We start from the raw sequence: 12212 nt of genomic DNA, 5'->3' as shown, positions 1-12212 counted from the left end.
CATTAGCGAGGCACAAAAACCGCTTCGCTGATGAAAGCAGGCAAAATCAAACCAGATTGTCTTTCCTTACACTCCTCTCCGCATAGTATTGATTTTGCTTGCATTGGGAGGCCTACATTATTACACAGCTGCCCAACACTACAATTAAAACCTAATGCTGGTGGCAGTTACTCTCTTACAAGCTCTGTGCCAGTGTCGGCTGTAAGATGGAAACGTGTATGGTTTTGAGAAACTGTCTTGAGTTGCCCCACACAGTTTTTGGACTGCCTCTCCAATGCTGAAAAATCAACTCCAACATTCTAAGACAGCTAGTGGTGGTATCCTTATGGACATTTCCCATTGGAATGGCCGTGGGGTTTTGCATATCTGAATGCTTCCCTACATCGAATGTTGCGGCACATGGAAAGCTAGCATGACAAGGAACAAGGTTCTAGCCAAGTGTTCTCTCTGATGTACGAGCTTTCTACTTGCATTTGATTTTTTATGTGCTCCTCCACTGGCCTCGAGCTCTAAAGACGGTACGGCACATTGTGCTCTAACCTGAAAGCCCAACAGCTGCTTCTCCTCTGCAAACTGGGCTAGAGGGCACCATTTGCAACAGAGGAGCTTTGGGCAGGAGAAGAGCACTTCACCCTTCCCTTCCTTGCCAGCTATCTTCTTCAGCTGCCCCTTAGCTGCAGCTGCTTTCTCCCATTTCTGTTTGCAGCAGAAACACTGGACAGGGCAAAAGCAGCTTGCTGAGTTGCAGAGGAAAACAGACTAGTGGAAAGTTAAACACCTTCCTCCTTCCAGAGCTTCTCTGTTGCAAATTGCGCCCCTCATTCTTTGCGCAGGAGAAGCGGAAGATAAAAAGCCAAGTCAGAGCTTGATGTCCTGCACCAAATAACAGGCTTAAGGAGGCCTTGACTGTTGGCTGCAGTCAAGGAAGACGGCACATCGAGCTATTTCTCCTGTGGGAACATAGAAAGCTGCCTTATACAGTACTGAGTCAGACTCTGCACTGACTCAGCAGCTCTGCAGGATTTGAGACAGGAAGTCTCTCCCAGCCCTACCTAGAGTTGCCAGGGATTGAATCTGGGACCGCCTGCATTCAAAGAAGGTGCTCTGCCACTGAGCCACGACCCTTCCCCTAAGAAAAGCTCAGGTCCTCCTGCCACCAGTTACCAAGAAGAACCAAAAGCCAGATTTCTAGCTGCTTTACCAGCTGCTTCCACTAGAAAGCATCAACTACCAGTAGGCGAGAGGGGAACCAGTACCAGCCTCTCCCATTTGCCTTTTTGGATTAACACAACAATTGCTCTGTTTACTATTGCTCTCCCTGGGGATAGGGTGGGCTACAAAACATGCATGACTCTGACAGCCTGAATAAGTTACTAGGATGGGGGAAGGCAGAAGACCTATGGATAGACTTCTGGAGAGCCCCTTAAGGCTTCCTCCCTTTCAGTTTGGCTGAGGCAAAAAGCCAAGGTGGCTTATCCATGTACACGCCACGTAGGAATGGAATTCAGTTAAGGAAGGGGGTTAGAATGCATGGGCTGTCATCTTAGCACACAAGCTGACTAGCAAAAGTCACAGGTAAGACAAAATCCTGGCATGGACAGTAGTATCTTAAGAGAGGCAATATGTATGTGCAAGACACACAAACCTTCACAACCCATGATCCTTACCAGATACTGGGGACAAACAAGGGGACGGGCACTACCTTCATGCCTTGCTTGTGGGTTTCCTGGAAGGCTCTGTCTGCTGGACCAGATGGACCTTTGTTGGTTGGATCCAGAAAGAGCAACCCCATTGCTATTAAAAATATATATTTGTGCGATGACACATCAGATCAGTAGAGTCTGCATTGTTTCCTTGTGGGATGCAAACAACCCATCCTTTGTCTACTTTGCTACATCCGATTCAAACTTAAATAAAATAATGTCCACAGCATTTGCAGCTCAGAAGGCTGATTGTGTTCAAAATGAAATTGCCACTCCAAAAAAAATGTATTTCTTGGTGGTCACCTTTGACCATGTGCAAGGCCAATATGTTCCAGGTCATGGATGCATTGTTTTTACTGCTTTTAAAGGAAAGCCACACTGTCCAACCTGCAAACCCTCAATTTTTTTGTTCAGTTCTGTGCAAGGGTTTTCCCAAAACCATGCTCCCAATGGCAATGGTTTTGTTTTTGAAGCTGATGAGACATTTAACGACCTATTTGCCTAAAAAAAGGAAAGTGCTGTCATGAAGTGTCCACTCGCTTCACTGATGCACAAGCTCGCCACAAGCACACATAGCCCACTGATTGTTCCCCTTCAACTCAACAAATTCCACAGCCAATGAGCAATTCTATGGCCATGGAAAAGCTCAGGGCTCCTGGAATTCTGCAGCCAACGCTGGGTTAGGTGGATGCATGAGTGGCAGATGGTTACAGACTCTCACTGCCGTAATGCAGAAGGACATTCGCTGCAGAATTCGCTTACCCTTGCCGCAGAAACCGGCCCCGAGGTGCTGCTGAATTCCAGGGGCCCTGAGTTAAACTTTGTGTGATCACGGGACGAAGAGCCTGAAGAAGACTGAAGAGCAAGGGGGAAAGCGTTAAAAGAGCAGCTGCGGGGAGCACTGAAACAATGCACCAAATACGTACACAAAGCACATCAGGAAGCAGACAGAAAAACAACCTAGCAGAGAGCCTATACAGAGAACAGCACCCCAACCCGGCTAATTGAAACAAGCCATTTATGCAGCTGAAAAGGAACCTTGGAAACTATAAGCGCCTCGAGTCACCAAATGGCAGATGAATTTTGAAGGCCTTGGAGGGAGGACACAGACATACATTTATTTTCTTTTTTTTAACCGTTGGTATTTACTATTTTGGGTCACATCTGTTGTAAAAAATAGTAACAGTACTGTGGGTTTACAGACAGAATAGTTGTAGCCAGCCAGCAGGTCATCCCTGCTTAGTCTTCACACACCATGAAGCACCTCTTGAAAATCCTGCAGATACTTTGTTGTTTAGTCATTTAGTCGTGTCCGACTCTTCGTGACCCCATGGACCAGAGCACGCCAGGCACTTAGGAGGGGGCCAAAACACACACCAAACCTCAAGTGGGCCACATCCAACGGTGCACTTCTGGGAAGGGCTTTTGATCCAGCAGAAGCTTTTGCTAATGGAAAAGTAGAATTTTTGCTGATTTCCCCTGCAGCCTCCTCAGTGTCACTCCCTGCCCCCATTCTAGAAGGAGGTGAAGGAGGCATCAACACACTAAGGGCTCATCCACACTCCCACTTGTCCCATGCCTAGAAAGCACAGGTTGGAGCGGTTTCCCCCTTGCCCCACTCCTTTCCTAGGGGAAACCTGCTCTTTATATTTAAATTGGATCGAGTGTGGCCATGCACAGCTGCAGTTCATGTGCAGGATCTCCCTGTGGATTGTGAGTCCATGCTGATTCCCCCACCCTCTGCTGTGCTTTTCCATCGGGTTGTTTTATCTCCAGAAGACTTGGAAAGTCTTCTGCTGACCAACCCTTTTAGTGAACATCACTTTTTAATAACATATAGAAAGAGTACTGGGAAATGATGCCCTTATATTTGTTCTTAATAAAACTCTACATTTTGGGACTTTAATATTTCTTTGCTTAAACACACACACATACACACACACAAACAAAAAAAAACACAAAGCAGCAGCCTAACAGAAATCTCTTCAAATAAGATGTGTCAATGGAGAGCTATTAGGAAAGGGTGTTAGAAAAGTAGCCATAGCAACACAAGAGCAAGAGACCATGCATTAATTAAGGAAGCCTTTTTGCAAAAGACTTAAAGACATCTAGGCTGGCGTTTTCAGTGAGCGGAATCCAATGTCGCATGAGCAGATGTCTGCTAATGCCGCTGAACTTTGTCTTCCTCTCTTCCCCCCTGCAGCCCCCTATGAACCCTCAAAATCTGGCTGGAACATCCCCATGGGTTACAGAACCAATTTGAGGGTGTGTAGAGGGCTGCAGGGGGAAGGAAATGAAGGTGAAGTTTCGTTGCACATGCAGAAGTCTGTTCAATTTGCACATGGACCGAGTTAGACGCAACCCCGTTATTTCACCCCTATGTCCAGGGGTGTCAACTTGAATAAAATACATGAGAAGAACAGGTAAGTGCCTTTGGCCGATTAATATTCTACAGCCTTTAAAAAGAGCCTGTGGGAAGTGGGGGTTAATATTTTGCTGTTTGTTTTACTTATTTACTTGCTTTTTATCCTGTATTTTATTCTGTGAACTGCCCTGAGATCTTACGATGAGAGCCGGTATATAATAAAATCAATCAATCAATCAATCAATCAATCAATCACATGATGCGGTGCACACACGCTACTTGAATGGCAATGTCCATCAACTTTGGGGCAAATAGTTGGCTCCTTTGCACGTTTCTGTTGTTTTCCTCAGCAATTATTAAAGAAACGCCACTCAGTCCTTTCATTGGTTCATTCACTGAATATGTGTCATCCTTTGCTTTCTCATGAGTTGCCATCACAAGCTTCGTGAACAAAGCTGGCTTGGGAGTCATAGCTGCTGGTGGGGTTGCTGTTTTAGACCTGCAAACGTTTAAATGCAACTCCTTGTACTCTGCGTAAAGGTAGAAAAACTTCTAAGTGTGGGAGTGAATTTCATTTCCTGCCTGACAAGTCATATGACAGCAAGCTGACCTAAATTCTTCCTCCTCCTCCTCCTCCCTTCAGGGATAGAGCTTAACAGTCAGTGTGGGCAGGGTGGCAGAGAGATTCCCAAAGCAGCTGCTTCCTGGCTTCCAGCATAAGCACATTTGGGCCTGGGCCTAGTCTACTCCTAAGCCTTCCCATGGACTGTTCATTTGACAGGGGAGGGAAACATGCAGTGCCCAGAAGTCAGGCAGTCACTTTCACGAACTGATTTCCTTATATTAAGCCAGCCCACATCACTGGTCTTGTTGCTCTGAGGCAGAACACTCAGTCCTTCCAGGTTAAATACTGTAACTCGGGGTCCCTCGACCTTGTTATGGCTGTGGATTCTCCAATATATGTTTGAGAAATTGCCATGGGTGCCATTGCAAAACGGGCATTCGCTGATGTTTTGCCGCTGCAAGAAAGCAGCTCTCCAAAGCTACAGAAGATAAAGTGGCAAATCTCAGCAACACAGCAACTTGCTCAAGAAACCTGAGTACAAGGTGGCAATCCTATGCATGCATACAGGGGAGTAAATTCCATTGAATTTTGTCCCCTTTGCCCCACATTTCACTCTGTAGTCTTTCCCAACTCTGCTAGCTGAGAAGCTTCCACTGAACATATCTAGAGTCGGACCTGAAAGTTCTCCCATGCAAAAATTCTTGCATGTGGCCACTTGACCTATGGGCCCCGCCAGATATCCTTTTAATTGCGCATTCATGTTGGGGTGGCCATACGCAAACGTCTGCAAAAATTCTGGGGGAGTAATATTATGTTGGAAGCCACACAGAGTAGCTCGGGCAACCCAGTCAGATGGATGGGGTATAAAAAATTAACAACAACAACAGTAATGATGATGCTTCATTTTCAATCAGTGCATATCCTGTAACTTCCTGCTGAAATCAAATAACTTTCCATAGCATGAATATTCTGGGTTTCTTTTTCTTATCCCCCTTTTGCAGCACTGTATACGGTCCCTTCCAGGCAGCAGCAATGGGATGGAATTGCAGAACAAGGAAAGCATAATAAATCTACTGTAATCAACACATAGAATAATATACCCGAAATATAGCACCAGTCTAGAGGATCTCTTTGATCACCTCTCCTCTTATCCCTGGGATGAGGATTTGGGATCCCAAGCAATACACCATTACTTCACGGGCATTTTAAGGTGAACACTTAAAGGGTAATATGTTGGCCAAACTAGATGATACAAGGTAGATGTGTAAACGGTCTCTCAAAAATGAAAAGCAAACAGGTGAAGCTGAGCAGAGGGCCATCTATTACCTGCAAACAGGCTCCCTCCAGTGGCAAAAAAATAAAAACAACAGAGAAGGGGGCCAGGTTGTTGCCCAACGCTTACTCTCTGCCAGTTCCCAGAGCAGGCTATTTATAAATTAATCTAAATAGGGAATGGTGAAAAAGTTGAAAGGAAACAGAAGAAAACCATCTGGCTAAAACACTTGAGGAAACGATATGCAAAATCCTCATTTTACATTTAGCTGGATGATTCCAGGCTAAGCTAGTTGCATATCTGCATGGAGGAAAAGATTTGAATTCAGAAATTCTGGGGGACCCTGAGCAGATCTCTGGATGATTTGCAATCGCTGGAGCAAGGATTTCTGACTCTCAATTATTTAACAGCAACCTGACTTTTGCCACCTAAATCCGGCTGCTGAAGTAAAGGAAACTAACCGTGTGGGTGTAAAACGGAATGTGAACCTGGTTCAGTTCTGGCACTGAAAACAAATTCCTAGGCTCAGAAAGTGCTCAGAAGTACCCTGTTCTTTAAGGCTGACTATATGTTTCTTGCACAGTAGCCTCCAAGCACCAGAGATCTTCCTACTCTTGCTCTAGGCTCACATGCTGTGAAACCACCACCCATGTTGGCATGCACCTGATAGGAAGAGAATGGTGCCAAAGGGCCATAGCTCCGTGGTAGAGCATCTGCTTGCATGCAGATCTCTGGTTTGATTCCCAGCACTTCCAGGTAGACCTTGGAGAGACCCCTCCTCGCCTGTTGGTGTAGGCAATACTGAGCAAGATGGACCAGCGGTCCGACTCGGAATAAGACAGCTGCCTATGTAAATTTGGTGACATGCTGCGCTTGTGCAGGAAGTTGGGATGTAGAGCTACCTGACAATGGAGCACAAACTGCGTTTGCGGGGTGCTGAGTCTACAGGGAAGATGCATGCAGGCAGCCCTGCCCAGCCAACTGCAGGCTTTTAAACACTGCAGCTGCACTCTGGGGTGGAAAAGCAGCTCATAGAGTTGGCACATAATAATAATAATAATAATAATAATAATAATAATAATAATAATAATATGATTTATTTATACCCTGTCCATCTGGCTAGGCCTCTCCAGCCACTCTGGGCGGCTCCCAACAGAATATTATTATTAGTAATAATAATAAAAAGTGGTAAAGCATCAAACATTAAAAACGTCCCTAAATGTATACAGGGCTTATTGATGGGCACATGCCCCATAACTGCATGTTCATGTGCATTAACAAGTCACGAGGAGGGTGTGGGAAGCCCTCTCTTAAAAAATTTAAAATTTCAACGCTGCCAACCAGGCATGCTTCAACAAAAACAACTTGGATGAACCTCTTTTAATGAGATATAAGCTCTCACATATGGGGTTTTTTGGGGGGGCAGACAGGAAGTACAGTTGCAAACTGCAACTTCCTTTCCCAACTGTCTCTCAAATTTAAAGCAAAGAAGTGTTGGTCTGGCAGGACCATTGGAAACAGGTACAGGCAGAGTGGTGTAGTAGTTAGAGTGCTGAGTCTATGACCTGAGAAACCAGGTTTCAAATCTCCATCTTCTGCCACTAAGCTCACTGGGTGTGAACTTAGGCCAGTCGCCAACTCCCAGCCCAAACTACCGGTACCTCAAAGAGTTGTTGTGAGGGTAATATGGAAACGGAGAGCCACGTATACACCACTTTGAATTCCTTGGAGGGCAGGTGGGATACAAATTTGATACAGTAAATGTATGATAGAATGAAGGCAAATCCATGAACTGTAGAGTTCAAAGAAGCTTGGATGATGCTGGGTTCACTCAGACAGCCTCCTAAACCCCCAAGATCTTTGGCACACGTTTCAGAAAGGGAAGGGAACTATCAACTTTGAAGTATTTGCTTCAGTTCAGCTAACAGCCGACATTTGGGCAGTATTTGCCTTCTTTAAATCCGGGGCTTTTGTCACCTTCCATGGATGAGATCAGAAGAGGCAATGGAAGCAAACAGGACCTAGCAATGTGAACCTGGCAAATGCAAAATGCAGAGTCAGCATGAACCAAAAGCAACTGCGGCACATGATGTTGGGGCAAGCCGTGATCAAGATGGATCGAGCAATATTAATCTCTCGCCAGGTAAGTGTATGATCATGTCAAACAAAAGTTAAGTATGACATATTACCCAAGAGAGAATACGTGTTTATTTGCATTGATATAATTAAGAGCTCTAAGACAAATATGGGTGTGGTTATTATTATTAGCTGCAAGTCTCTTCTCTCTGTGCATTTTAATTTCTCTTGAGGGCCTTTTTTCTGATGACCATAAATCTAGTGCAAGCTCATATAAGTTAAAAAGAAACAACTGCTTATTACTTCACAGCTTTCCTGCCTATTTCGCACTGTGAGCACCTGGAGACAGACGATAGGAAAGTGGGTATTACCATGAACTTCTAAACAGGGAGCGCAAACCCTCAAACTAAAGTGTCTCCACAGTGTAAACAGATAAATTACTAGTTATGAAACAGACCCTTAATATGCTAAGTTTCAATCAAACAAGAAACTGAATATATTGGAGTCGCACCTTATTAGCAGTTGTTGCATTTTTATTCCTTCTGCCAGCTCCAGATGTTGGACATTTGCCAGGGGCTCAAGCCCAACGGGGAGGAGACCTCTGCCCAGACAGTACTACCTTTCCCACTTAGTTTTTATGTGCTGCCTCTTCAGGGTTTAGGCGGCTTACTGATGGCTGCATGGCTCATATCCTGAAACCAACACTATTTAATATGATGATGATAATATAAACCATATTTTTCCACTACTATCTTGCCTACTACAATTTAAAGAAGGGCAAAAAAGGGGAGGAGGAGAAAGAGGTTAATAGTTTAGGAGAAACACGTTTTTGGATGTTGTGTTTAGCTAGCAAGGAGGGAGGCATACAGAGCACAAGGGCCTCTGAGATCCATAGAAAGGGGAATCAAAGAAGAAGAAGAAAAGAAGAGTTTGGACTTGATATCCCGCCTTTCACTCCCCTTAAGGAGTCTCAAAGCGGCTAAGATTCTCCTTCCTCCCCCACAACAAACACTCTGTGAGGTGAGTGGGGCTGAGAGACTTCAGAGAAGTGTGACTGGCCCAAGGTCACCCAGCAGCTGCAGGTGGAGGAGCGGAGATGCTAACCTGGTTCACCAGATTACGAGTCTACCACTCTTAACCACTACACCACACAGGTGCAGGAAAGACAGAGGCAGAAGCACTAACGCAGGGTTGGGGAAGCTGAGGCCCTCTAGATATGGTTGGACTCCCAACTCCCTTCTGCCACCAGGCATTCTTATTTCTCCCCTTCCAATATATATTTTTATTTTGTTTTATTTATTAAATTTATATACCCCCCTTCATCCAAATATCACAGGGCAATTTACATATATAATCACTTTAGCCACCCAAACTAACAGTGAGCAAACACAGATACCCACAGCCACTCTCTATGTAGATATTTATATCAGGTATACATAACTTTATCTGGATTGCACTCTGCTATATCTGGGCTAAAAAGAATTGTTGAATAACAGCTACAGCATGACAATGTTCTATCTGCTGGAAATATTGTGATGTATTATAGTTTATTAAATTAACCCCCTAAACCCAGTAGTTTCAGAAGAGTTTACTGCAGGGACCCTCCAGCAGTGACAGAACTACATTTTGGGGGCCCTGAACCTTGAGCTGTCATGGGGGCCCCTTTGCCACCAGCAACAAGGTCTGAGAAAGTTCTGTTATCATCTTCAATGGGGTTGTTCCGTGACAGATCACCACACCTTTATAACACCTGTGCTCTCTAACTCTCTCTAACTTTGGGATTGTTGAAATACAGACAATAAAATAACAATTTGAGTCGTGCCACTCAGATTGGGTCTACTAGACCCAAAAATCAATGTGGACTCTGGGCCCCCTCCAGGATTAGGGCCCTGGAGCCTAAGCTTCATTAGTTTCATAGTAGATCCACTCCTGCCCTCCAGTTAAATTTGTATCTCTGTTGGTTCCTTTGAACACCTGGGTGCTAGTCCGGGAAATAGTGTGGTGACCTCCTTGAGATCGGTAGGGGGTTTCCCAACTCTTTTTTTTTCTAACTGAAGTGCTTAGATCTTGGTGTTTGTGTACATCAAAAGCAGTTTGCCACGGTGTGTGGGAAGCTGATGTTAAGGTAGGGGAGAAAAGCCAGCAGCCCCACCAAACATTCAGAAGCCTAAAACCTCTCAGCATTGTTGGCTGCCTTGTGTCTAATGTCAACCTGACCATCTATCTATATATATGTCCCTGTGATCTAACCCTCTGGGAATTGCTTCTCTGAATTTGTGTCATCTGCACACTGTCTGTGAGAAAAATTGCTGTAAACCATTATCTGCAAAAGAAGTCCTCTTCAGGGATTTGACCTGGAGCCCTGTGGGCTAAAGTGGGTGTGGTGGGAGTGGCACGTGGCTTCTCCCCCCCTTCCAAATCTGACCTTCACTTGCATACTGAGAAAGTCTGAAGGTTTCTTTTAAAAGAAAACAACAGCAACACACGAGTGCATTTGGGTGCATAAGCTTACAAGCTTCTCTGATACTGGAAATCCTGATAAGGCATTTGCCCAAGCACACTTGCAAAGCTCCTTTCAGACCTCCATCCCAAACAAGTGAAGGTCAGGCATGGAGGGGTTGTGCCCATGCTCCCAGTTCCCCATCCCACTTTTACGATGCTCGTGCCCCCTTCCCGCTTCAGCCCCTCCCATGCCCAGGCTGAATGTCTGGAAAGGGACACAGTTTGAAAGGCAGCATCAAAACTTCATGGACATATGATTCTCACGAGGCCACCAGAGACCCAGAGTACTCACGTAGTTATCTCTTGCAGACCAGCCGGGGTAGAGCTGCATGTGGAGCTGCCTTTCCTTGCGGGCCAGTTCATAGTACTTGGCTTGTTCCTCCCGTGACAGCGCGTGCCACTGAAACAGAAACCACAGAAAGCCATGAGACGCCAAGAGACACCATCCCTCTGATCAGAAAAGAGCAAATGCTAAGAGTGGATACCAGACATCAGGCCCAGGGAACCTTTGCCCCTGCAGATGTTGCTGAACTGCACCTCCCACCAGCTCCAATGGCTAGGGATGATGGGAGGTGTGGCTAGCAGCACCTGGAGGGCCAAATGTTCCCCAGGCCTGCCACATATGGAAACAGTGCTGAGGCAGCTCACAACCACTTCTGAGAGGACCAGCAAAACCACCCTGAATCGGAAAACAAAGTTTCTGGAATTTTGGAAGGCAAGGGAATAATTTAATGAAGTTTCCATTGGTATCAATGGGAAATCTTTAATGTTTGTAGCCATACCAAGTGGTGGTGGTGGTGGTGGTAGATTTTCAGGTGGGTTGCAGCTGGGGAGAATAGATAAAGCTCCCCTCCCTATGCACTGCAGACAATTACCTGCCCCACCCCCAGAACCTGTAATCAACTAAAGAAATGCTAGATGCTGAGCTGCCTGCTACATATTAAGCAAACTTAGTTTGGTCCTAATACATCATTACTCTAGTCACTGTAATGTAGTTGCACACAGCTCTCTGTTTTTATTCAAATAGACCACTGTGTGCAGGGAGCAGGGAGCCTTTGCCATATAACCATAAAGCAACAGTCTCTTATTTCTAGACAAGAATGGTGAAGCATTTTGACTGCTCAAGTAAGACAAAACTGTTTTGGGAAAATGGAGAAGCCCACATTGGACAAAACAACCATTTATTTTTGTGGGTTTTCTCCTCCTTTAGCTTCTACAGAACAAACAAAAGTATAGGAAAAACCAGGTTTTTACTGTCAAAATTTAAAATAAGATTATAATGTAGAGTTCTTGGGATTAAATTTAAAGTTGTGTGGCTCAGTGGTTTGGGCTCACAGAAACAAGGGAAAGATGTATGCCAAGGTTAAGGGCGGGGGAGGAGTCCAGTAAATCCACTGATCATGAACTTGGGGAACCCAGAGTCAAATCCTTGCTCAACCATAGACTCATTGAGTGGTCACTGGTAGATCCCAAGACCTCACTCAAAAGTTCCCCAGTTTCACAGTGAAAATAACTGGGACTTGTCTCACATGGTTTTGCAGACGTGTGCTTTGTGAAGTGAAAAGTACTTTACATGTTAGAAGTGATCCAGAAACGATTTCGGAGTCTTAGCTGAAAACATATTGCTGCAACTTAAATTTCCTGACAACATAGCAGCCTTGGAAAACCCCAATAATAAAATGAATTATGCTCAGTGATGTGAGGAGTCGCATACAGTCTGACACAGGT

General features: G+C 45.0%; 1 protein-coding gene across 16 annotated transcripts in view; it reads right to left on the bottom strand.

The window, feature by feature from the left end:
- The window catches only part of TCF7 (transcription factor 7), a 116497-nt gene that overhangs the window by 11433 nt on the left and 92852 nt on the right, over positions 1-12212 (bottom strand). For 8 of the 16 annotated variants that reach the window (XR_014561595.1, XM_083728508.1, XM_083728501.1 and 5 more), the window contains 2 exons: positions 10777-10884; positions 2466-2558 (listed from right to left, as the gene is read on the bottom strand). Coding sequence is in view for 12 of the 16 variants with exons in the window: in XM_083728508.1 (XP_083584634.1) it covers positions 2466-2558; positions 10777-10884 (201 nt within the window). In the remaining 4 variants the exon portion in view is untranslated. The remainder of the gene's footprint in view (positions 1-2465; positions 2559-10776; positions 10885-12212) is intronic. The other 8 variants (XR_014561596.1, XR_014561597.1, XR_014561598.1 and 5 more) reach the window with 1 other exon arrangement.

This window comes from Podarcis gaigeae (genome assembly GCF_964106915.1).
Source record: "Podarcis gaigeae genome assembly, chromosome: 2".
Taxonomy (NCBI): domain Eukaryota; kingdom Metazoa; phylum Chordata; class Lepidosauria; order Squamata; family Lacertidae; genus Podarcis; species Podarcis gaigeae.
Note: the sequence above shows the minus strand (reverse complement) of the source record. Positions and strands in the feature narration are given on the sequence as shown.